This window comes from Aulonocara stuartgranti, assembly GCF_965226115.1.
Source record: "Aulonocara stuartgranti genome assembly, chromosome: 1".
In the NCBI taxonomy this organism is placed as follows: domain Eukaryota; kingdom Metazoa; phylum Chordata; class Actinopteri; order Cichliformes; family Cichlidae; genus Aulonocara; species Aulonocara stuartgranti.
In genome coordinates, this window is record NC_138939.1 from 2,511,170 (window position 1) to 2,537,638 (window position 26,469).

The 26,469-nt window shown below is 45.2% G+C and overlaps 3 protein-coding genes across 5 annotated transcripts; 2 read left to right on the plus strand and 1 right to left on the minus strand.

Annotated features, from left to right (window-relative positions):
* Positions 1–53: 53 nt before the first annotated feature.
* On the plus strand, positions 54–6,839 carry gpn1 (GPN-loop GTPase 1). 2 transcript variants are annotated; one of them, XM_082529696.1, is made up of 13 exons: positions 54–284; positions 973–1,066; positions 1,297–1,403; positions 1,491–1,528; positions 2,498–2,576; positions 2,654–2,748; positions 3,173–3,218; positions 3,304–3,450; positions 3,675–3,757; positions 5,973–6,012; positions 6,089–6,179; positions 6,259–6,360; positions 6,457–6,839. In XM_082529696.1, the coding sequence occupies exons 1-13, from the start codon at positions 117–119 to the stop codon at positions 6,561–6,563; spliced, it is 1,197 nt and encodes a 398-aa protein (XP_082385822.1). In that variant the 5' UTR covers positions 54–116; the 3' UTR covers positions 6,564–6,839. The 2 variants fall into 2 exon arrangements, with proteins under 2 accessions (XP_082385822.1, XP_082385823.1); XM_082529697.1 differs by having other exon boundaries at positions 55–284; positions 6,262–6,360.
* An 8,781-nt stretch (positions 6,840–15,620) lies between these two features.
* stmn4l (stathmin-like 4, like) lies at positions 15,621–23,254 on the plus strand. 2 transcript variants are annotated; one of them, XM_082505384.1, is made up of 7 exons: positions 15,621–16,045; positions 17,509–17,579; positions 17,661–17,756; positions 18,315–18,520; positions 19,069–19,233; positions 19,350–19,367; positions 21,675–23,254. In XM_082505384.1, exons 2-7 carry the CDS (start codon positions 17,567–17,569, stop codon positions 21,681–21,683), a joined length of 507 nt encoding a protein of 168 aa, XP_082361510.1. In that variant the 5' UTR covers positions 15,621–16,045; positions 17,509–17,566; the 3' UTR covers positions 21,684–23,254. The 2 variants fall into 2 exon arrangements, with proteins under 2 accessions (XP_082361510.1, XP_082361509.1); XM_082505383.1 differs by lacking the exon at positions 15,621–16,045 and having other exon boundaries at positions 16,986–17,579.
* Positions 23,255–23,275: 21 nt separating this feature from the next.
* LOC309689269 (interleukin-17F-like) lies at positions 23,276–25,219 on the minus strand. The gene is made up of 3 exons (XM_082505557.1): positions 24,913–25,219; positions 24,145–24,335; positions 23,276–24,053 (listed from the first exon to the last, which is right to left on the minus strand). Exons 1-3 carry the CDS (start codon positions 24,937–24,939, stop codon positions 23,810–23,812), a joined length of 462 nt encoding a protein of 153 aa, XP_082361683.1. The 5' UTR covers positions 24,940–25,219; the 3' UTR covers positions 23,276–23,809.
* Positions 25,220–26,469: the final 1,250 nt, after the last annotated feature.

Sequence of the window (26,469 nt, forward strand, 5' to 3'; positions counted from 1 at the left end):
GTGGTTTATTAAACACGCTGCTGCCTTCTGCCTTTCGTTTTGAACACCGCGTTTCCATTTTACGACAGCGGCTGCGTGTGGACGGCAGCCGGTTACTATAATATCCCTCCAGCATCATGGCAGCGGCGGCGGATTGTCCCGGCACTGATGCGGCTTTCCCGGAGACCCGGGGCAGTTCGGCGACGGCAGGTGGCAGCGGGGTCCCGGGAGCTGCTGCCGGGGACAAACCCGTGTGTCTCATCGTGCTCGGCATGGCGGGCTCCGGGAAAACCACCTTCGTCCAGGTGAGTCCCGGTCCCTTAGCGGCTAACGCAGCTAGCCGCATGAGTTAGCTTCTTCAGAGAGAGCGAAAGGTAAATAAACGAGCAGCGACAGGTACCGGTGTGTGAGCAGGTTTACATCAGAGGAGGAGGGAGAGCTTTTTTAATTATTTAATTCAGCTAAAACTCAGGTACCAACCAGCTTTCTGTGGCACACCGAGGAAGCCCCCAAAACGCGCACAAACCCATTAGCATCAAAGAAAATCAGTTTGATTTCAGTCAGGTAGGAGAGGCAGCAGGTTAGTTATCCTACAACAGCCTTTAATAAAATAACTTAGAGAAAGCATAAAAGCTCAATAGAATATAAGTTAGGTCAGCAAGGTATGGATTACATAGTCTTAGCACGTTTAAGTAGAAAACAATAGAATATAGAGTAGAGTCAAACTTTACTAAATTGTATATAACCCAATAAATGTTAAAATAGCTTAATAAAGTCCCTAAATTAAACCAATGACACCCTGTGACGGATGTTTGCTGCTCCTTCAGTCTGAGCTCAGAGATGAAGATTTTTTTAAGCAGCTGATGTTAACATCTTCAGCTTCCCCCCTCTTCCTCAGAACATTTCCTCCATATGAACAGTGTTTCCTGTTTGTCTGCCTGTTGTGAAGTGAGCCGCAGTCTCGAGTAATCTGAGTACTTTTGTTTCCTGCAGAGGCTGACGGCTCACCTGCATTCCCTCAAAGCTCCTCCATATGTCATCAACCTGGACCCCGCCGTCCACGAGGTCCCTTTCCCTGCAAACATCGGTAAGGATCCATGTGTTTGCTGGACCCTACTCATTCAAACCAAACTGAACTTAAAACTTGATGTGCGATGCTGGATTTGCAGAAGTGCATTTAATATTTGCATTACACATCACAGCGAAAGCAAATAAACCTTCACGTGTTTTTGTGACTCAAACGGAGCCGGAAAGACTTTTAGCTCCACGTCATCTTCAGCGTCTGTTAGTTTTCTCTGTCTGTCCTCCTGCTTTCAGACATCAGGGACACGGTGAACTACAAGGAGGTGATGAAGCAGTACGGCCTCGGACCCAACGGCGGCATCGTGACGTCACTCAACTTGTTCGCCACCCGTTTTGATCAGGTGACTCACAAATCTCAACATCCCGCGGTACGAATGTTCACACCAGACAAACAGTTCGGATGCTGACTTTGTGTTTGTTTTCTTCAGGTGATGCAGTTCATCGAGAAGAAGCGACAGAATCACCGGTCAGTATGTAGCTGCTTATTTGCAGCTAAATGTTTTAAGGATTGTGAGGGATGCCAGCGGCATCCCGTGTGTGGTTGTGATGCACAACACTCCAAAATATTAAAGGAACACCTTAAAGCACAGCAGATCTCACTGAGGGTAATAGGTTAGGGGTAATGGAAATTGAAATGATGCGCCTACACAGGGCTAAATTCAAAGGCGCCCCAAAATCAAAGTAAAAAAATCGATGCAGGCCCGTTTTGTTCAGATTTCGTTGCAGGAGTTCAGAAATGATTCTCGGGAGTTTGAATCCCCCCACGTGTTTGCATGAATGCCTGACGGCGCCGGGGTGATGTCCTGATGAGAAACGTAACATCGCAGAGGAGTTCTACTGATTTAGGTCGGGCGATGCGGGGCAGTGCATGGATCAGTTCCTTCATCCTCTAGGGACGGCCTGCATAGTCTCGAGATAAGAGGCTGCACCAGCATAGGCTCCGACAACGCCCCCCGTCTGTGTCTGATTGGTTGGACATTCGCAGCGGTGTCTCATTGGAGGCCTCTTTGTAGTTCTGGTCGTGCTCATCCTGTTCCTCCTGTTACTAGGAGTGCTGCCCTCCTAGAGTAACAGCCTGTTTCCTGGAATCTCCTCCATGCTCTTGAGACTTTGCTGGGAGACACGGCAAACCTTCAGTAGCACTTATGGATGTGCCATCCTGCAGGAGTCGGACTATCTGTGTAAAGATGTGCAGGTCGGGCCTGATGCTGACCACAGCCAAATGCAAAAATCCTGAAAAACAGTAAAAGGGGAAAAATGTCCTCCAGTAAAACCAGTCCTGTTCAGGGTTGTCTCAGTGTTGTTTCACCTGTTGTTCATTTCATTCACAGCGAAGCAGCTGATCCTGATTAAAGTTTCCTTTAATGTTTTTGAGCAGCGTATAAACATCATACTGAACAACAGCATGAATGAGCAGGTGTCTCTCTGGCTCCAGGTACGTCCTGATTGACACTCCAGGTCAGATCGAAGTCTTCACCTGGTCGGCGTCTGGAACCATCATCACCGAAGCTCTGGTGGGTCTGCTCGTCTGCTTTTATGTCTAAGTTATGAATAAAGACGAGTCGTTTAGAGCGTCTGCGTGCATTTGTAGGCGTCATCCTTCCCCTGTGTGGTGATCTACGTCATGGACACGTCCCGCAGCGTCAACCCCGTCACCTTCATGTCCAACATGCTGTACGCCTGCAGGTACCGAACACCAACCACATCAGATTCATTTTAATGTTTTCTGTGAGACGTGATGACTCTGAGGTCTGATTTACAGCAGCTGCTCCTCCCGTTAGTCTCTCACCTTGGAGTCGGACTCCAGCTCCACTTTCTAAGACGGCCGCTGGTCACCATAGTTCTGGTAGCAGCAAATGGGCGTGTCCTCCCCCATCTCCAGTCCAAGTCGGTGGAGCTGGAGTCCAGCTGCAGGCTGCAGAGATACTTCAGAAGCCCTCGATCATCCTGCCGTTTGGGATACACGACAGCAGCTAGACTTTCAAAATAAGAGCCAGGGGATTGTGGAGGCCTTGTTCTTACATGAAATGAGTCACTAAATATACCTGAGCATCCCATCAGGACAGTCAGCAGAGTTTTTGTTTAAGTCCTCTGATTCTTTGTGTTTCAGTATCCTCTACAAGACGAAGCTGCCCTTCATCGTGGTCATGAACAAGGTGAGGACGCTCAGCGTGCTGCCGGCTCATTGCTGAACTCGTTGTTTCTGATGACGGGGTTTCCTCTCGTGGTTTTCTTTTTCAGACCGACATCATTGACCACAGCTTTGCGGTGGAGTGGATGCAGGACTTTGAGGCTTTCCAGGACGCTTTGAACCAGGAAACCTCGTACGTGAGCAACCTGACGCGCTCCATGAGCCTCGTGCTGGACGAGTTCTACACCAACCTGAGGGTGAGAGGGACCGCCGAAAAACTGGACCCTTAGCAAATCCTTAAACCCCAAAGTTTTAACTTTGTGTGACGCACACAGGGAGAGGCTATGCTGATGGTTTACCTGCTTACAGGGTTTTAAATAGACTGTATGTAAAGGATGGATGTAGCCACACTACCTCACGCACTGATGGGTCAGAGCAAGTTAGAGAAAAGGATAAAGCGATAAAGTCTCTGCACCTGCAGGTGGTGGGCGTGTCTGCGGTGACAGGAAGTGGATTAGACGAGCTGTTTATGCAGGTGGAGGACGCGGCCAAGGAGTACGAGAGGTGAGTCAGACACACTGGTGATATGATGCATGATCATTAGCATGAGGAGTTCCCAGTGAGCTGATCTGACTCTATACAGCTGTTTTAAAACATTCAGGCACTTTTTGACCAGAGGGGAAAAACACGAGGTTATCTTTGTTTGCTCAAAGCGTCAGAATAAAACCTCAAACCTGACATGATTTAAGTAGTTAAACAACAACAACACTGAATGAAACACGTGTAAAATCTTTGTTTTAATTTTTTTGTGAAGTTCTCCTCCAACAGTAGCAAACTTGATTAGGAAACTGGCGGCTAGCAGCTATGTTGGGTCTGTCTAGCACAGGCCCACCGCTGGAACGAGACAATTTAACTACACAGCAAAAGCACTGAACACCAAGTAGGCAAAGTTCTTCGTGTTACTCATGCAGAGACCTGCCTGGAGCCAAGTGTCGTTCCACCCACTTGACCACAGACTCTCAGCCAGGTTCCCCATAGCACTCCTTTTATTCACATGAATATACATAGGTTCATTAACATATGACGTCTACATACACACAGAGTACTGTGTGTGTGCAAGTGCAAGATGTGACCCTGTGAAGACTCCCTAAAGCTGGTGCCAGGAGTCTAGCGGTCCATCTAAACAAAAGGCACTTAGCCTAAAACTGACATAGCCACGTTTATCCTACCATAAAACAATAAGAGCAGGTACGACCTCTCCCACGCTCCCAGGATGTGAATGCCAGAACACTCTGGAATGCACACCAAGCCTTTGCAGACTATTAAGGATCAAACCTCTACCAACATGACATTGATTATACAACTCTAAGCATATATGAGTAGATATTTCTAAGCATAAATGACAATCAGCAGTACAAATCTAACAAGCTACACCTGTATCGCGAGGCCACACCCGTCATATTGAAAACTTTAATAATAATAATGGATTGCATTTATATAGCTCTTTACAATTCCACTCACATTCACACACTGGTGGAGGCAGCTACAGTTGCAGCCACAGCTGCCCTGGGGCAGACTGACAGAAGCCAGGCTGCCATATCGCACCATCGGCCCCTCTGGCCAACACCAGTAGGCGGCAGGTGAAGTGTCTTGCCCAAGGACACAACGACCAGGACCGAGAGCCCGGGGATCGAACCGGCGACCTTCCGGTTCCCAACCCCCTGAGCCACAGTCGCCCTTAACCTTTAATACAGTTTTAATAGGCGAGTTATAAAAACATTTGGTCCTCATAAAGCTGAGAGGTTTTTAATTTGTATTTTATTTTTTACCTGAAGTGTTTTTTTTGAAGTCCTATAAGTTATGAGTCTATTAAAGATGAAGAATAGTAAAGAGATTAAATGTCCTTTGTGTCTGCAATATGAGGACGCTGCGTGTGGTGTCAGCCACTAGAGGGCGCCAAATACCCATAAATAATCCCAGAAAGTTGATTGTGGGAAACGTAGTTTTTACAAGGCCTTTCAAAGGTTTGCTGCAGTTTTGTAAAGTCATGTGTGACTTTAAAGCCTCCCAGAAACTGTACAGAAAGCCATAAACTTAAATCACACTTTTGTATGAATTAGTTTATTTTGATGTTTTTTTTGCATGTTGTGCACAAAAATATTTTGTTTTTCCTGCACTTTAGGAAAATTAGTGTCAAAAATTAAACTATGAAGACACTCAGAATAGATTCTCTGTAGTTGGAAAGTATGTTGCGCAACTTTTTGCATTTAAAGTTTTGAGGGATAAACCTAGAAATATTTTGTGGGCGACCGTGGTTCAGGGGGTTGGGAAGCTCATCTTGTAACCAGTTCGATCCCCAGCTCTGTCCTGGTCGTTGTGTCCTTGGGCAAGACACTTCTGCACTGCAGCAGGTAAAAATATAAAGATAAGCTGTAGCGGACTTGGTTCTGTGGTGGGCTTTAAAGGGTTAATCAGTGATTTCCTGACCTGGATGACTGAGCGTGCATCACGAAACCATAAATAATGACTTTGAATTAATGACCACAGGACTCTGTTTGCTGCAGTATCCATATAACCACATAAGCAGTATACAGTCTGTAAAACATGGTGTGGTGGTTAGCAACAGTAACAGTTATTTTATTTAACTCAAAAATAAAAACTAGACTTTTGAGTCGTGGAGCTCGACGCTGAGCGTTGGGTTCTTTTTCTTTTTCTTTTTTTTTTTCATGGAGGAAACAAATTGTTGTGACGAACTGAAGTCTTCCTCCTGCTTCCTCAGGGACTACCGACCCGAGTACGAACGACTCCGCAAAGAGCTGGTGAGTGCTCCGTTTTGTTTCTCCCTGTTGCTCCGCCCTCACGTCGTCCTGTCTGAACCGACTTCCTGTCCTGCAGACCGACGCTCAGAGCAAGAAGCAGCAGGAGCAGCTCGAGCGGCTCCGGAAGGACCTGGGAGCCGTCGACATGAGGAACACGCCATCCACAGGTAGAGCCGGCGCCATGAAGCTAAACTGTTATTATGCTACGTTTTTGTAGTTCTAACTGACCGATTGACTTCCTGCCAGCAGATGAAGCCGACATCGCCGGGCCCAGTGACCTCATTATGACACGCGGTAATCCTGACGAGGAGGCGGTGGACAGCGACACAGACGACATCGACCACGCCGGTGAGGAAAGAGTTGGCGTGGATTAAGCTTCCTGATTTTCTTAGAAGCCTGAAATTATTTCATAAACATTCAGACGTATGATGTTTGATTTTTCAGTGACGGAGGAGAGCAAGGAGACCGAAGCCTTCGGAAACTTCCTGAAGGAGAGGATGGAAGTGGTTCAGGTCCGAAACAGGAAGTGTATGATGCCCGAGGATCCCTGACCTCAGAGGTTTCCCTCTGCAGGACACAGACTATTACCTGGAGCAGATCTTCCACTGCTGACGCACCTCGTCACAGGTTCAGACACGACGAAGCGAGGGCTGAACTTCCTGTATGATCAGGTGACCTGATTGGCTGCTCCTTCCCAAAATGAGAGAGAGAACTATATTTTTATATCTTCTGTTCCATTACTGTTGGCTTTGTTTGTGAAAGTACTGAAAGGATTTATGGCATGTAAAATAAAATGAGCTCTGATATGAGAACTGGGTTTAAGCCTTCGACTCGACCTCGTGATTCCAGAAGCTCCGTCTTTGTTCAGACGTCAGGAAACAAACGCCACGCTTACGGAACAATAACAGGTCACTGAGTGCTGATTGATCGATAGTGATGTAAATAGGGCTGCCACGATTAGTCGACTAGTCACGATTACGTCGACTATTAAAATCGTCGACGACTGATTTAATAGTCGACGCGTCGTTTGAAGCTTTGTAAGATCTCAAAAGACGCAGGAATAAGTAGCAGGATTTAAGAGTGTAATAACGGACTGAAACAGAAGATGGCAGCACTGCATGTACAAGGATGCCAGCTGCCGTTAAACCCCGAAGAAGAAGAAGCTGTGTCCCAGAATTCATAGCGCGGCCCAGCTTAGTTTCCAACAATGGCGGCAGCTAGTTAGTTTTAATATTACTCTTATTATTCTTTCTGGGTCACAAAATAAACGTTTAACATATTTTCAGGCGAGAATGTAGCTGTGTAAACCTCAAATACCTGCTCAGTTTATCAAGACTAGGGATGGGTACCGGTGTCCGGTGCCATGATGGCACCGGTTCTGACATAAACGGTAGTAACCAGACCGAAAAGCAGCGCACATTTCGGTGCTTTATTTCGGTGCTTTTTTTTCCTGAGCTGTGATACACTTTAGATTCTAGCCAATCATTTTACGTTTCCGAGGATAGTAGGCGGGGCCAGGTACGTACGTTCTGTTAGAGCAGAGCTACAGATTAAAAATGTCCAAGGCGAAGTGGTCAAAAGTCTGGCTGTACTTCACAGCAAAAGATGCAAACTCAGCAGCAACAAGTGCTTTAAGCTGATACTGTGATACTGTCAAAGGAGGTAACACCTCGAATCTGATGAAACACCTGGCGACGCATAGCGTTTTTTTTAAAAGCCCAGAAATGCGCCGTATTTGATAGCTTGCTGCGAGACCTCACACCGAGCACATCTACTGCGGGTGGGTTGCCTGTTATGCAACATCCCCCAAAAACACGAAGAGGAGAGTCCTGGCCCCTAGCCCTGCCAGTGTAGCAGAAATGATGAGGATGATGATGCAGCAGCAGCCGTTCTTCTCTGCGTGAGTAGCTAATTTACGTTGAGTAGGCTAACCACGTTATTACATTAATGCATGTAAGGTGAACTAGCAAACATCATCATAGCTACATGCGGCTGTCCTCTTGTTTGATGGCAGATGCTCCCTTCACCCTGGCCAAAAAGGCTAAAATGACCAAAGAAAAAGTGGAAAACAGTTAAACATGAGAGGTTTAGGACAAAGTTTGTGTTTTTTCCATTGTTTAAGCACTGCTTCCAGCCAAGAGTGATGCCATATATGCCCCATAGCTGCAGAAAAGGCTAACATTGTTATCTTTTTACAAAAAACAGCTGAACATGAGAGGTTTTTGGACCAATTTTGTGTTCTCCATTCTTTAAGCACCGGTTCGAGCACCGTTTGAGCACCGGCACCGTTTCAAAAGTACCGATTTGGCACCGGTATCGGATAAAACCTAAACGATACCCATCCCTAATCAAGACACCGCATATTTTCAAAAGCGCTCCGACGTTTTCGGAGACGTCTGTTACCCACTAGCTCGATAGCTAGCCGGGGGCTAGGCTCACTAGAGCCGTGAGAACACCGGACTCCCGGCAGATCGTTTTCAAACCCACCGCCGTCTTTCGCTACTCAGGTTAAACATGATATATGAGTCACTTAGATAACTTCAAAATGTTATTGTTTGGCTTTTTTAAGTATTTTATTTGTTCCTGAGTAAATCGGTTTACTCAACTCCACCGAAACAATCTGCAAATTTCATTAAAATTTAATAAACTATCATCTTGTCTTTATTTTTAGTTAGCACAGACCTGAAACACTTAAAGCTGTAAGCTAATGATAGTTATATAAGAGCAGATGCTGCTGGTGCAATAAGCTGTACGTTTTACGTTCAATGGATGATGATCTGATTAGTCGACTATCAAAATAATCGTGTGTGGCAGCCCTAGATGTAAACCAGCCGAAGTCTGCCGTGTCTCTCTCAGACACTTTCTACACTGGAGTCCGTGAGCTCCTAAACAACGACGCTATAAAGCGTCCAGGTTCTTTGAAATGTTCTCAGAGAACATAGACGATGTTCTTGTGATGGTCACAAATGTCCAGAGAAATAACGGAGAACTGCACTTCCTGAGACGGGCACCATCAAGGGAGGACGTCCTGTCCTAAACCGACCAGTCGGCACGCATTAGCAGGATGCTAGTGTTTAGTGGGCAAAATGAGCTCTGTGAGAAACTAAAGGACAGACGAGTCAAACTAAGTCCGATGTCGGCTGTTTGTCCTAAATAAATGATGGGATGACATGTGGCTGCAGGATGCTGTGGTTCAGTGTGCCCCATCACACCTCCTGCTCCATGCTTCGTGGTGGGAACCATGCATGTAGAGACCGTCGTTCACCTTTTCTGTGTGGCACAAAGACACAGTGGGTGAACCAAAGGTCTCAAATTTGGACTCATCAGACCAAAGCACAGATGTGCACTGGTCTCATGTCCACTCCTTGCTCCTGCTTGCTGCTTTTCCTTTGTCCTGACCATAAAGACCTGATTCACAGTCTCCTCTGAACAGCTGATGTAGAGATGTGTCTGATCTGAGCTGCTGTTACCTTGCCATTTCTGAGGCTGGTGACTCGGATGAATTTATCCTCAGCAGCAGAGGTGACTCTTGGTCTTCCTTTCCTCATGGGAGCCAGTGTCCTCGTAGAGCTTGATGATTTTTGGGACTGCACTTGGGGACACATTCAGAGGTTTTCAGGACTGACTGGCCTTCAGTTCTTAAAGTGATGATTCCGATGAGCTCTGCGTCAGCTGATGGAGAATCCAAACTGTGCTGATTCAAACAGCATTGAAGACTTCGCCACGATGACCCGTGGTACCGCTCCAGCGTGAAACCCCATCATTTCCTCCATCAGCGGGTCAGGATTCTGCTTCACGTTTCGTTGTGATTTTGTGAAAGTGTCTCAGGGCAAGCAGGCTCATAGAGTCGCCTGCAACGCAAAAACAAACGTTAGTGTCAAAGGTCAAAAGGGCCTTAATCTGACAGCGCGGTTGTGGTTATCGATGACGTCATTCCACAGCAGGACATTTCAACGCTCACCGTTTTGCTTTGCGTCTGGTAAACAGCTGGTAACCACCAGATGTGGATTCTTTTCTGCTGTTTACTGTTCAGAAAGACTTAGATTCTGTTTAATTTATTAAGAGGTGCTGAAAAGTGTGCAAAGGTTTTTCCTCTGGAGGAGACGGCATGTTCCCAACAAACTGTGCTTGTAAAATAAAGGATGTGAAAGGATGAATGGAGGAAAGAAAACCTCCCACTTGACAGCAGTTCTCTGGTGTTTCTGGAGGTACTGGATTGTGTGTTGTGTATGTGCTTGTCTTCATTCATGTCTGAGCTCTGTGAATGGATTCAGGTCGTCCGCCCGCCGACCATCTGCCACCAAGCTGCCAACACGCCGCTCGCTTCTGTCGCCTACGCGCTCGTTGAAATCCGGCAGCGTGGTCGGACTGAAGAGCGTCTGACTCATCTCTCCACTCACTTCAGCTTTCAAAAGGACAAAGCACGAAGCCGCAGAGAAGACGGCACGCCTGCACGAAACACTGACAGCTTCAAACAAGTTTAGCTTGTTTTCTTTCAGCTCGGCGACGCCGTTCACTCCAACACACAGATATGAGGCGCTCGTGTCCAGAGTGGGGGCCTGAATCTGTCAGGTTTTCATGTAAACCTGGAAAGTTAAGTTAGTTACTCATTTAAAACTTTGTCTAACGTGGATAATCAGCTGACGGCAGGTGTTCAGAACTGCGAGTGTTCAGAAGTATGTGGACTGATAATGAGACTGAAGGGGACTCGCTGTGAGGTCACCAAGAGCTAAAATTCATTTTAAAACTTTAAAAATCACAAACCCTGCTGCAACCAGTTTCATCTTCACCGAGCTTCACCTGCCTGCACAATGCAGACTGTATATAAAAGATGGACACTGCCTCTGTTACCCATGGGTTCTGAAGATGCAAAGTTAGCATTTTGGTCAGAGTCATGCTAGCTTTGGGGGGGGGGCTACTGTCACCAGGTGGAAGTAATTTTAGTGTTTCACCCCGTGTGCTCCACATGGATGTTATATCAAACTTTGGGACACAAAAAAAAATAGATTGTTTTATAAACATGCTATTTTTCTTCGATTTTATTTATCAGATGTTTAAATTGGGTCATTTTCAGTTTCATGAAAAATAAAAATACACTGCTGGAGGAAGAGTGGAATCTTGGAGAGCACGCACACATTCACCAAACTGCAACAACACTACATCTAGACTTGAATATGTCATCGTGTGCACAATGCCATCAAAATAACCTGGAGAAGTCTCTGTGTGCAGGAACAAACCTGCAGGCCTGTGATCTTCAGACCCTCAGACAGCAAAGCATTAAGCACAGGCGTGATTCTGTGATGGAGATCAGTCCATGCACCTCCAGGACTCGCTGCCTGTCACGACCCGTCTGATGAAAAGCTCTGTTATCAGATCGGGTCTTAAGGAGCCAGAGCTGGGAAATCCAGGGCAGCAAGAAGTTAGGGGTGCCAGAGGGGATCGGTAGGGTTCCCGGGGTTAGGAGAATGTCAGGTGAGTGCTGTGTGGAAGGTGAAGGTGATTGGATGATGCAGAGGTCGATGTTCTGCCACACCTGAAACTGCTCCTGAACTATGACTGAGGTTAAGAAGAGAGGGAGGCTGGAGCAGGCCTGGCAGTGACGTCCACACCTGCAGGTTAAAGGTCATTCATACAGAGAGGAAACGCCGTGTTCTCTGCGCGACTGAGGCAACGTGAGAAACCGATCTGAGGTCAGATGGACCCATAGGTGAAATTCTTTGACTCCTCCGGGCTAAAGAGGAGAGGGATGCTCTGAGGAGCCCCATGAGACGTGTGCCACGCTGTTCCTTTATATTATATATATATATATAATATATATATAACTATATATATATATATATATATATATATATATATATATATATATACGTATGTGTGTATATATATATTATTATATATATATACGTATGTGTGTATATATATATTATTATATATATATACGTATGTGTGTATATATATATTATTATATATATATACGTATGTGTGTATATATATATTATTATATATATATACGTATGTGTGTATATATATATATGTCTGCAGCTGATGTCTCCGTGTGTGTCTCACCTGCAGCTGAGCCCAAAGGCAGAATCTGAGGATTTGATTTTAGTCTGAAAATTCCCTCAAACTGTGAAAAATGATCCGACACAAAGTGAAAGTCACGGCGGTGAACCCAGGTGAGTTTCTGGAAGTCTCGTCCTGCAGCGTTTACTCGCCTCCGCTGATATTCAGCCCACGCAGCTCTCTCTCCTCAGCCTGAAGCTCGCCCCTCCCTCACTCTCCTCCTCCTCTTCCTCAGTGGGCTGCGGTCACGATGCCTCGCCGACACATCGCTCCAGCTCGTTTCATTCAGGGCCGAGCGAGTGTTTCGTGGCACAAAGAAATCATCGGTGCCTGTCGATGAATTTAACACGTTTGTTTAATCTGAATCCTGCAGCATTCAAACTTTATTCAAAAACACAGCAGCAGCTTAGACCCACACCCCACAGTTTCAGTCGGTCACATGGTGATCATGTGTAAGTGCTGAGGAGTTCTCATGCATTATGAGACAGAGCCAGAGACTGTATATAAAAGATGGCGTCACCTCATCCCATTGTGAAGTGTTTTGACCAAAATACTTTTAAAACTGATTGTGAGAAACTGAATGATGCTGATGAGCCTGAATTATTCTTATTTTCTGACTGCAGTGGGGCCAAAATTACTTTCACGTTTTATTCAATAAGGCTTGAAACCAGCAACTCAGATCATCATTTTCTCATAGTCAGACTTGTAGCCAGAGCTGGTCTGTGTTCTCGCCACACTCTTCCACTGGAGATTTCAATTTGGCTGTGGGCACGTGTACTGGCCACCTGTGCAGGTTGTACTTCACCCAGTGAAGCCTTCAGGGCCCCGCCTCCTCCACACAGTGAACACCCCACTGTACCACAAGCAGCTGCTCAGCAGGGAGTCAGCATCAGTACCTTTGTCCAACCCTCTAAATCTAACCTTACACAAACGTTTTCTCAACGTTACTCTGAGCTCAACCTAACCTGATTAAAACCTTAATCTTAGTCTAACGTGACCCTTACCTAATTCTGTTTGTGTAACACTGCAGGTTATGTCCTCACAGCACGAGTAAAAGATGCGCTAATGTGTTTGTCCAGTCTCACCTCAGCTGCATGACTCATCCACTTTACTTTCTTGCTTTTACTCAGTCCCATTATGATGACATCACTCCGAATCCATTTCATTGCAATGACCTCATTGTTGGTGACATCATCTTACGGCCTCAGAGGTGATGTCACCTCTTCTAGTTATTCTGCTGCTGTTTGTCCTCAAAAGCATCCTGCAGAACTGGCCAGAGCCCCGCCTCCTCTGTTCCCGTCACATCTATTCTATTCTATTCTATTCTATTGCACTGCTGCAAACAGCCTCATTTCTGTTCTGCAGCAACACCTTAGTGCTCAAATAAAAGCACAATGTGTTATTGTTTCTGCTGAATCCATAACCCGATTTTACATCAGACACACACACACACACACACACACACACACACACAGAAGGTGTGGCTCTGAGCACTCTCAGCTGATTGGCTGCAGATGACATCATCAGTTGGGATGTGGAGGTTTCTCCTTCTCCTTGTTGCTGCAGCCTCTGGCTCACCTTGTCTCCACACACACACACACACATACACACACACACTGCAGATGCATTACATCATCTGGTTCAGAGTTGGGGGCAGCTCGTGAGAACATTATGTTCTGCTGCAGTGCATCATGGGAGCTGGAGTTCAGTCCTTCAGTGGTCACTCCCAGGTCATTTTCTGTGTTTTATTGAACCACTCTCATGTGACTAAGATTAAGAGATTAGATTAGTAACCTCGCCCACGGTTTTTGGGCTCTTTAGTCTTTATTCAGACAGGACAGCGGAGCGCGCTCGGGGGAAGACACAGTAAATGCCCTCAGGAATCAAACTTGGCTTCTGTCGAGCGTTTGGGTCACATGCTCCACCCTGTTCGTGATGCTGGCGTCACTCTTGACTGACGCTGGGTCCGTTTATGCGTTTCTTTTCTGCGTTTGTCTTGGCCCGTCGGGAACCCATGGATATTTTTGGATGCTTGGGAATTCTCAGTGTGACGTTGAGAATTCCCAAGCATCCAAAATCATCCAAAAGCATCTCAATACAAGCAGTGCCCCCTAGTGGTGAAAGTTTAACTTGGCTTCTGCAGCGGGTAGCTGCTAAAATGACCTTTCAAAGCTGACGGTGCAGCTTACGCTCCTGCTGCTCGCCTGCTATCCACAAATATTTCCATCTGAAGCAGGTGCTTTCCTGCCACGTGCCACATGTCTGTGTGAAATATCCTCACGTGCCTCCCCCCAAATTGCACCTTGTTCGGACTTGGCCCAAAGCATGACTGATCGATCAGAACTGTCTGCAGCCTAATCGATGCTGAAAGCGGTTCGAGACGTGGATGTGCGAGCTGTCTTCTCTGAACTCCATCGCTGTGGGTTTGTCCTGCGAGCGGAGAGCGGCAGACTGTTTGGCTGCGAAGCTCGGTGACAGATGGAGGCGTTGAGCTCAAGCACAGATTTGTGTTTGTGTGCCGAGGATGAGTAACGCTTCTTTGTCAGCCGGTAAATTTAGCGCTGACATTTCCTCAGAAGCACGCCGACCCAGCAAACTGGATCAGACCGGATCAAAGCAGAGCCGGCTCACCTTACACTTCATCTCCACATGTTCTCTCGTTAATTCGCCCAGCAGCACATGTATGTGGGAGGATTTTCATCCTGAGGCCTGGAGTGTGCCTTCATGCTTTTTCTGCATAAAGAATCATCCCTCTGCAGCTCGCTACCAAGGGTCAAAGGTCATGTGATGTTAACAAGCTGCTGAAAAGTTGTTGAAAATAAATCCAGAGTTTGTAATGTTTAGGTGTTTCCAGCATTTTCTGCAGGAAAACCAATATTTGTTCCCAAACTGCATTCAGACTGCAGTCTGTCAAAGTTTGAAGAAAACGTTAGCCACCTGTCCATCAGGGAGGCCACGCCCCTGATAATGCAAAGCCACAGGTGGGCCCCTCAGGGGCCGGTGTCCTGCAGGTTTTAGATCTCACCCTGGGTCAGCGCCCCTGAATCTAATGATTAGTTCATTCCCAGGCCTCTGGAGAACTTCAACACATGTTGAGGAGGTCATTTAGACATTGAAATCAGCTGTGCTGGATCAAGGACACGTCTAAAAGCTGCAGGACTCTGGCCCTCGAGGCCTGGAGTTCCTCCACCCTGCTTTAACCCTCAATACAGTTTAAACAGGTGAGTTATAAAAACATCCTTCCCCCCACCGCCGGAGCCTCGTGACCTCAGAAGTACTTCTGACTTGGTAGAGCTGTTTAAGTTAGAATCAAATGACCTTTGACCTTGCAGAACTCTGTCGCCTCATGGTGCATGCAGCACATGCAGATACAGATCTTATTTTAATAAACACGGTGACTGAAGGCTCACCTCTGTCCTGCTCCTGTGGACAGAGGATGTCCCTTTCACATTAAAAGCATTAATATTTTTGCTTGTTTCACGTCTTTTTATTTTTACATTTTTGCCTCTTAGAAGAAAGATTTTATCTTTTTAAAACCGCCTGAATGTTTTCTGTGTTGTTGTCGGGACTCGGCCTCTCGGCCTGTGCTGCTGCTTCCATGAAGCCCTTGTTGGTGCTGCACACATGAAATCCCAGGAAAGTTGATCGCTGCTTAATTTCAGTTGATTTTTCATCTTTAACACATTAATGTTTCTTTCAGTAAGTGACAAAGTTTGTCCTCCTGATTCTGATGAAGAGCTTTCAGTTACTGGTCAGGAGGTTTCCTCTGAAATAACCCCACACCACCTCCTCCTCCTCTCCTTCTCCTCCTCTGCCCTGCTGGACCAATCACGGCCCAGCATCCCTGCTGGCCAATCAGAGGGCTGGTGGGTGATGTCATGTATTGGGCTGCTGTGTGGTGGTGCTGATGCTGCTGAGCTGCAGATCTTCAGTGTGAACAGAGAAGAGCTGGAGCGAGCATCGCTGCAGGGTGAGTGACAGATCCACTCGTTCACCCCACACTGATTATTTCTATTATTATTTTTTTTACATTTTCTGCAGCTCAGAGCAGAAAGATGAGGCGATAAAAGCAGATTTCTCGGCTGTGACTCGATTTCTTTGTTCCTGCATTTGTTCCTCTGCAGTTTCTCTTCATCTCTTCCTCCTTTCTCGCTCTCATGCATCCTCTCCTGCGTATTTTCTCTCCATTTTCTTCTTCAGTTTTTGTTTTGTTCGGTTTGCTGTTTGAGTTCAGCTCCTTCATCTCTGCAGAAGGCGATGCGCTTTCTGGCAACAATGACATCATCGCTGAGAGCATGCACACACACACACTCACACATGCACGCAGTGACACACACACACACACACAAAGTTAGGACGTTGTGTTTGCGTTTGCATTTAAATTTTGCAACAAATTCATGTTTTTAATCAATTTCTGCAGAAAAAAGCAAATGTAAACATAAATATGCCTCCTCATTTACAAAGTAGAGCTTTGCTGCTTTTCTCCGTTTACTCTCTCAATCTTTTTGCCTTCTTATGTTTAGAATTAGAAATGCAGTTTGTGGAGATAAATGTTGGTATTTTCTTCATTTTCTGGGCTGCAGACGTGAAATGATCAAATGCAAATAGCTTAAAAGATGAACTTGTAGTGAAAGATGAATCTTAAGCAGGCTTGGATAATAGCTGGAGTTGACTTTGAAATTCAAATGATTTTCATGCAGTTTGTAATTTGCTGCAGTGACTGAGTAACATCGTGTTTACCAGGCTTTCAGAACAGATCAGAGTTTATCTGCAGGAAAGTTCAGATAACATCGTGTTTGCTGTGGTTTCATAACAGATGCAGACAAAACTACAAATACAACCATAGTCTGCTTTTAAATCTTTACATTTCTTAGAACTGTGGAGGTCAGTGTGAATCCGAGACAGATCTGTAGAATCTCTCTGTAAAGCCTTACACGGAAGAAAGTGATGATGTTCCTGCACATGTGATCTGAATGATCTCTGATGAGGGAACAGCAGAAAAAGCTGCTGAGTTTTTGTTTCTGGGGCACACTGAGGGTTTCTCTCTGCAACGGCGGCTTCGCTTCGGAGGCCAAAGCCCGAGCGGCTCCTCGTGTCTCTGCTGCTGATTCATTCGTCACACTGAGTGGATTATTTTAAGCTCCCGAAGCAAATCAGTGGCAGGTGTCGAATCTTCTCGTGTGAATGACTCACACGAGCCGAGAAAAGCTGCATCGTGAGCAAAAGCTCACCTTTAAATCGAATCGATGGCAGAGATATTCTTAGTGTGTGAACCAGAGAAAGCAAAATGACACTGAATCACAGCGGACGAGCGAGCTGCGGATGAAACAGCAAGAGCAAAGATGCGGCTCGTGCAGGGTTTGATGTTTGTGTTGCTGCCTGAGAGGCATTGTTGTTCATCGGCTTCCACTGATTAGATGTGTCTCTCTGCAGGAACAGACTCTACCTCACCACAGTGTCTTTGACTGAGAACAGCAGCAGCAGCAGCAGGATGACTCTAGCAGGTAAACGACTTTTCTTTTTGCTTTTATCTCTCAGTCCTGTCTGCAGCTTTTCTTTATATCTTTTCCCTCTGAATGTTCCAGCTTACAGGGAGAAGATGCGAGACCTCCCCCTGGTGTCTCTCTTCTGCTCCTGCATCCTTCCCGAGCCCAGAGAGCCGGCGGCCGACAAGAATGAAGGTCAGTAGCACAAAGTCACCTTTGTCCCGCAAGACAGGAAGTAATGGTGTCCTGCTAAAAACAGTCAAAATGTCTGCAGTGAAAAAGGACTACAGATTCAGGCTCAACCTGTCTATGAGCTACAGCAGGAAAGACGATGCTGAGGCTGCTTTTAGTTGGTCATACCAGTAAATGAAACCAGAGAATGATATGAAATGTAAATAACACAAAATATTTACCCAAAAAGCTGCAGGCTGAACTTTTCGAGGCTGAGCTTTCTCTGAATGGAAACACGTTTATATTCAGTGTTGAATAAATCATCAAATTTTGCAATGTACAGTTTATCAACCAGCCCATTAATGAGTCATAAAAATCTGAATCTCATGCACTGGGAGCTCTGGTCAGAGCACCTGTGAAAACCAATTTTTTAAAAGTTGCAGAGCTCAATCGGTCCATGTTCGAGGAAGATGTACAAAACAGTAGTTTAGCGTAAATCCCAACAACGAAGTCAGCCAAATGAAACCATAAAACCACGGCTTCTTTTCATCTCACCGCCTCATCCTCTCTCTGCAACTGCAGGCGTGGTGGACTTGAACCTCTGCAACATCCGGGACATGGAGGTGATCGAACTGAGCAAGCGAGCGAGTGGCCAGGCCTTCGAGGTCATTCTGAAGCCACCCACCTTCGACGGCGCCCCCGAGCTCAGGGCCACGACACCGCCTCGCCAGAAACCATCGCTGGCGGAGATCCAGAAGAAACTGGATGCTGCTCAGGAAAGGAGGAAGGTGTGTATGTGTGTCAAAGTAGTAGGTGACCTAAAAGTGTTTAAGGTCATAAATTTGACGATTTATTTAAAAACATTTAAATATTTTTAATGTGTGTAACATTAATTTATTGATGTTTAACAGTTTTGCTCGTATTGCCTCTTGGACAAATTAAAATGTTGACCTGATTTGGTCTCACTGCGATAAACAAGTTAGTACAGTTCACGCTAAGGAGAACAAACATATATGAAATGCACAATTTATGGAAATTCTTCAAAGAGTTTAAGAGAAATGTCAATTAAAAACAGAGATGTGAGGCTCATAGAGTCAGTAGTCAGACAGCTTCATCCTCAAGTCACCATGAATGTCTGTGCAGTTTTAAATTGCAGTCCATCCAGATGTTACTACAAAAATTAGGGGCCCTAAAATCGAACTCTGAGGAACGCCACAAGTTCTTTCCAATTGTTCTACGTGTCTGTTCAGACAAATGCATTTCAAGATTTTTGAGAACCCGGCATCAGTGTAAAGGGATGAAACTCAGTAACAATCTTCCCTCTGACTCGCTCTAGTGTCAGGAGGCGGAGCTGCTGAAGCACCTGGCCGAGAGGAGGGAGCACGAGCGGGAAGTCGCTCAGAAAGCTTTGGCCAAAGAGTGTCAGGAGCATCGCGCCACCGCCAACATGGAGCAGCGGCAGATGCACCTGAACGCCTCACAGGAGAGGCTCCACGAGGAGGTGAGGACCACGGTTTTACACTGCGAGATGTTACCTTCATTTACTGAAAATAAAATCGGAACTCTGGAAATAAATCACTAAAAGGAGCCTGTGTGGTTTCTGTTTGTGTCTTTCAGGACAAGCACAGCGTGGAGGTGAGCACGGCTGAAAAAAGAGCGAATCTGGGTAGAAACTGTGAGACAAAAGTTTTTATTTTAATCTCTGTTGCTTCTTCTGGGAGAAAAACCAACTACAGAAACACTATAGACTCAAATAACACAGTTTGCAGTAGCAAACATGCAGTCAAACCAAGGCTCCGTCCACACGTACACGGGTATTTTTGAAAACGGAGATTTTTCGTTTTAAAAAATAATCTCGTCCACACGTAAACGCAAAAATGAAGGAAAACACTGCTATGAACATGCCAAAGCAGCAGGTGGCGATATATTCCTACCCGTGTAGAAATGTTGGCCAATCAGAAGTCTAGAAGCCTCGTGGGAAAGAGTAAACAAAGCTGGGGCATAGAAGCAGAACCGAGTCGTATGTGTGGAGGGACAGTAACTGTGTGTATATGTAAGCATTTAAACACTGCAGAGAGTAGAATTAACAGTAACAGTATTGTAGAAATTCATTTCACCGAAACAATAACGTGGCGCACACTGTGACGTCAAAAAAGGCGCACACCTTTGACGTTTTCTCCGTTTTTCTCGTCCACATGTAAACGCAAAAACTGAGTTTTCGAAAATCTCCACCCTGGCAGGCGTTTTTAAACATCTCAGTTTTCAGTGACCAAAAATGCCGTTTACGTGTGGACGAAAGGTGCAAACGCATAGAAAAATCTCAGTTTTCCAAAAATACCCGGGTACGTGTGGACGTAGCCCAAATCACTGACAGTTCACGTTTATAAGCTACCAAAATTGCAGCATGGTGATAAAAATTCTCGTAAAAGATGGAAAAACATGACCAAGATTGGTCTGAGTAAAAACTCTAACAAGGCAAAGGTGAAGTCAAAACATCAAAGTCAAGACTCAAAGATAGAAGTAAACAACTCGTCAAACTTGAGACTCGTCAAAACACCCGGCACTGTGATACAGACAGACGCAGTTCACGAGGAAGGAACGTTCTGTAACAAGGAGGAGTAACCTATTAGTTACTGAAATGAGTTAACAGGTAGAGGTTATTTAGTCAGAAATGTCAAAATTCTTCTAATAGCACAGGGTTGGGAAGGAGCTGGGTTTGGGATACTCAGAGAGAAACTGAGGCAACATGAATATCTGATGGTCATTGTTGGGATATTGTGGTTGAGGTGAAACCTTTCAAAACACAAGCGGTGGCCCTAAAACCATGAATTATTTTACAACAATAACTTTTTAAAGACTGAAACAATGATCTCTTAGCCTTATTTCTGATTGCAGTGGGTAACAGTGTGATGCTGTGATCCAATTTTAACATAACAGCCGCCTGAGTAAGAGAGACAAGCTTAAAGGAACTTTTGGGGGGTTCTGATAGCATAGAGTTAGCGATGAGTGGGTCCCTGTTATAGCAGTCCATTTAATAGCTACTATTGTAGAGTCTTTACCTGGCCTTGAGGCGACTGCTGTTGTGATTTGATGCTATAACAATAAAATTGAATAGAAATTGAATAGTTGTTGGATCTCTGAAGAACGCCAGAACAACTTTCAGACAGGTTTCTCATTGTGATTGTCAGAGCTGCCATTTTTGACCAACCACGGTGAGACTGTGACATTTTGTCTCTTAACATCCACCGGGTCACCGATCACTCGTTCAGCGTTTGATTTGGGTTCTGTTTGAGTCACGTGCTAAAAAGCAATGATGTAACCTTTCCAAAAAAGCCTTGTTCAGTTATTTTGGCATGAAAGGTTTTCAATGTGGCATTTCCAGACTGTTCTAAACACTGAATGAGTGTTTGGACAGTAACCAAAGTCAAAGCCTTAGATTCACATGTAACAGGTTACCTGGAGGATGTGAAGAGGAGAGAGCAAAACTAACAAAATAATTGCAATTTGCAGATATAAAGCAGTTTTACTTTTACTGGATCAAAAGGTTCTAGACCAGGGGTCTTGAACTCCAGGCCTCGAGGGCCGGTGTCCTGCAGGTTTTAGACATCACCCTGGGTCAACACACCTGAATCAAATGATTAGTTCGTTACCAGGCCTCTGGAGAACTTCGAGACATGTTGAGGAGGTCATTTAGCCATTTGAATCAGCTGTGTTAGATCAAGGACACATCTAAAACCTGCAGGACACCGGCCCTCGAGGCCTGGAGTTCGAGACCCCTGGTCTAGACCAAACCAGAAAAAGGTGCCAGAGGTACAGAAATGTGTTTAGTGAGAGCCTGTAGCTCATATCCCTGCAGGTTTTAAGCTTTTTAATATCTTCACCACCTCCTCTTTTAAATGTGAGTGTTTGTGGTAACAACAACCTCCTGTTCTCCGCTCCCAGGTGTCTTGATGGCCTGATCACAACACAAGCTGAACCTTATTTGGAAGCCATTTTGGAGGGCTGATGAGCTGATATTTGATGTGCCGGGATGCTGGTGCTACTCCGGCGCAGAGACTGACAGGAAGTAGCTCTGAAAAGAGTAAGAGAAGAAGACGATGAGGAGGGCAGAGGGCAAGACCGACTGCACAACAACTCCTCTGTACAACCAGGACTCTCTTTAACAAGACGAACTCTTTATAACGAGATGGACGCTGCAGATTCAGTCGTCATTAGATGGTTTGAAGGGGTTTTACTGTGCTTTGTTTCCATGCCAACGGTGCCAATGTGCTCGTGTGTGTGAATGTGTGGGCCTATCAACCTAACATCAACCAGATCCATCCCCTACGACTAAAAGGAAACCTTCCTCTCGGACTTTGAACGTTAAAATTAACCGAAATGAAGGATGCGTGGAATTACAGCTGATCTCAATCAAACAGCGCCATCTGCAGGATTGTTTAAATCATTGCATGTGGCTCTTTAGCGACATCTAGTGGCATCTGTAGGTATAAAATAAGCAGCAAGCAGATCCATTTTGACCTTTAGGATCAGAGTCAAGATCACTGAAAGTGAGTCCAAGACGAGTTAGTGTTTCTGAGGTCAATTTAAGACAAACATCAGCAAAAATAGAGCTGAACTTAGTCGTAGAGGTGAGATTACCAACAATGAAATCACCGCTACACAGGAAGTCAAACCACACCCTAAAATCCCCAAACCAAAACAGCGCTGCCCTCCAGGGCAGCTCGTTTCACCCGCTCTTTTCCTACTTTTAAAGGCAGAAGTTCTAGGCGCTGTGCAGGGGTGGAGACATCACATCTTTGCTGTTTCACAGATGATGTGGTTTGGATCGCTCAGACTCGGTGTCTCTGGATATTTGTCATTAGTGAGGGAAGCGTGGCGCAGGAGAGATTGACTCCCAGGTTCTGTTGTGATGATGAGAGAGAGCTGAGCGTCGAGGCGAAGCCGTCAGTCAGTCTACGCTCCTGCACTCACCGATGGCCCCGAGCGGAGTGTGGTGACCGAAAGAGATGAGGGGGTGAGGACCTCAGAGTAGACTCACCCCAAAAAGAGTCAGTTGAGGTGGTTGAGCATCTGACCAGGATGCCTAATGGGCGTTTCCTAGATGACCTGTTTCCTCCTGGGCGTGTCCTACAGGGAGGAGACCGTCTGCGTGTTTGGAAACACCTCAGTGTCCCCCCAGAAGAGCCGGAGCTAGCCGGGAAGAGTGAGCGCAACCAAAAGATTAAGACAAATCCAACCGAAGTGCAGGTTTTTCTGTTTCAAACTCTGCCTTTAGGTTTGTTTCCCACCAGTTACGCATCTCTTTGTCTTTCCTGTGTGAAATGGACGCGACACAACGCTTCTGAGACATCGGTGGTGTTTGCTGCACCCTGCTGCATCGAATGAGTGACCGGACCGACGTGTGTACAGTGTTTACAGCTGCTTATCACTGCAACATCATTGTAAAGGATTATGATATGATGATGATAATGTACAGAAATCACATTATATTTTAAATTCAACAATAAAACAGTCACACTTTACTACTTGGTTCAGGTTTTTTATTGAGTCAGATTCTGGATTATAAATACATTAAGAGTCAATAAATATCTACTGAAGAGCACAAAATACTTAAATAAAACAAAATTAAATTACTTTAAACCATAAATAACAGAAAGAATATGAAATAAATCTCTGCTTTTAAATCTCAGCTACAGTGTGCGTTTGGTTGTGTAGTTTCTCCCATTTTCTATTTCTGGAGTAAATGTGAGCTGTTTAATATTAATAATAATAATAATAATAATATTCGCTGGAAATATACATAAAACAAAAAGATGGCAGGTTTAATGCTAAGCAGCATTTCACTAAGTCACTGAGATGAAACAGCAGACTGAAGTCAGTCTGTTGGTCATCAGCTCGTCATTCAATTAAATAAACGTACTCTGACAGATATAATTATTTAAATTAGATATTATCAGATTTTTGTCGGATTTTCGTATTTACATGCAGGTAATTCTGTATTTTACATGTATGGACCCCTAATTTAGTTTTCTCTCGACATTCCCGGTCTTCCGTACATGAGCCCGTTTTGCTGGTCCTCATTGCTGGATTCGGACCACAGGCTTGACACAGGTGCAGCCCACCGAGATGAGGCGGGACTCCAGGCGGTAGTGGTAGTCTGCCGACCCTTCTGGCCTGATGCGCCGCAGCAGCAGCACCTGGTGCATGATGGGTCTGGACTCCAGGTTCCGGTCTTCCTGGCCCTGTAAGTTCAGGCAGCCCTGCAGCAGGCAGTGAGCCTCCGACAGGAAGGGAGGGAACAGAGTGTCGTCGGTGGTGACGCTGAGGATGGAGAAAGCGAGGGGACAAAAGATGATTAAAAGAGCTCTGTAAGCCCCGTGATTAAAGGGCCATGCCACAGTTTGTCACTCACTTGTACGTCCATGGCGAGATGGAGGCGTTGTTCAGCAGCCTGGTGTGTCTGTGGGTTTCCAGAGTTTTGGCGTCCAGCTGCAGGGAGACTGTTTCAAGCGTTGCACCATGCTTGTGTGTCCTTCCTGTCTTCGGCATGGCCGCTGCCTCTGTGATCATCATCATCATCATTATTGCCACGACACAGGCGGCCTGAGGAAGAGAAGCCACAAAATGTTTATGGTCCCCATTTTCAGATAACGTCACTGTAAAAACTTTTTCTCAGTTTTCAACGAGATACTGCAAGATACAATTTCAAAATCCAGGGTTATCTTTAGATGACACTTTATATTGTAAGCCTGCAATATCAGCGATAAAACCAGAGTGACCGGAGACTGTTGTGAGGAAGAACGTCATTTTAGCAGGAAGAGGCATTTGGCAGCAATGGAGAATTATTTTTTTTCATAAAATCAACACTTTTGTAAAACTTGTTCTTATGATGACGTAACAGAGGACTTCCAGACAATGTTGTTTTTTAAGTGAATAAAATGTAAAATAAAAGAAGAATAAGGGACCAGTTGTTGTTTTTATGGCACCGTTGCATTACATGAGTGCCGAATGGAAGTTTCTTGTGTTAATTTATCAGTAACCCCCTGAGATTGTGAAAAATAATCATGACAAACCATTTCAACATTTGCAAGTTGTATAGCTACGTAATCATTTAATTTGGAGCTTCGATAAAGCTTTTAGTGGCGTCTCTAACAGCTAACACAGGCAAGCGTTTTCTTACCGTCACTTTGTTTGTCGCTGAAAACATGCTGCCGGGTTTCTCTGTTCGTTCTTCGGTCGGATGTTCTGGTTGTTTCGTTTTTGGGGTTTTTTCAGGTCGAGAAGATATTGGGTGTTTTTTTTTAACCCTGGGGCTCTGCTGGAGGTTCAGGCTCTGCTGGAGGTTCAGGCTCTGCTGGAGGTTCACGCTCTGCTGGCTCTTGTCAGAAAGCGGAGGGTCAGGCTATGGTGTCGTCTTCCTTCTTGTTTCGTGGTGTTCTGTGTGACTGCAACTCGGAGCTGCTCAGATTTTTATGGTGAATGACACCTCCTCTCATGATGTCACCTTCTTTTCTCTCTCCCTCTTCTTTGATCTTCATCTCTAAACCACACAGAATACATGACGAGGCTTGAACGTCGACCCACTTTCGCGTTCAATCTCGAGGTTAAAGTTTTTTGGCACACAAAGAAAATTTGATGCAGATTTTTTTAGGTCAGCTCATCCTCTGGCGTCTCAGGTCTTCACCTTAGCACACGATATGATAATTCTTCATACAATTAAAGTGCATCTGTTTAAACGCTTCAAGACAGCTGAACTTTCGGTGCTCTGTGCTAAAGGCCTGAATCGCCCACACAGTTCTCTACGCCACAATTGTTTAATGTAGTAAATAATCCTTTATTATTTACAGTGAAAGAGCCCAAAGCAACACGTGTTACTGTCTAAATACTGTACATGTACATTCAGTGGCATTATTCCTCCTGATATGTCGTCAGCATCTGATTCCTTCAGTAAATATTTTACATTTATCTCTAAACTGAGTTTCAGATCGTCCATCTGCAGTCGGCTTATCAGCCATCATCTGCGGTCGCCAGTCTTTACTATCAAAGAGCCCAGAAAGATCTTCATTTCGTGTTTTATATAATGTTGTAACAAGCAAAATCCAGCCCTTCAACAGTCCTTATCATGATTGTAGATGATGTTATCACACGTGACTCCTTTGAAGTGGCTTTTTTCGATTATTTGGTTCTTTACATTTGTATATTTGTTACAATACGGCGTCTGTGTTGTGTTTGTGACATCGTGGAGCTAAATTTACAGAGAATGTTCTTGTTTTCATTATCAACAAAGAAGCTCGGTTAACACTTTGCAGACCAGTCTGAGTCCTACTCGTGTTTATGCAAAGGAATCAAATTAAAATAATGAGTGAAAAGATCAAAGTCTCGAGCTGCAGCTTGAGGCTTCACAGCTGTCTGCTTTATACAGAAATACCAACTTGTTTTAGCTTTTGCTCTTCATTTTTGTTTCATTGTCAGTTTTAAAATTTCATGTTGTGTCAGAAATCTGAGTTCATAAAGAACCTGAAGATGATTCCTTTCTGTGTTCCTTGAGGCCCAACGTCAGGATCTGCAGATCTTCTAAGATGGTAGTTTCCTTCAAACTCCAAAGCTTGTTTCTGCCGCAGCACCCAGTGTGCTCTTCTGCTGCGTCAGCATTGACATGTCGTGCTTTCAGAGACCCTCCTATGCATATCTCAGTTTTAAGGAGTGATTATCAGAGTTGCTGTTGCCTTCCCTTTGG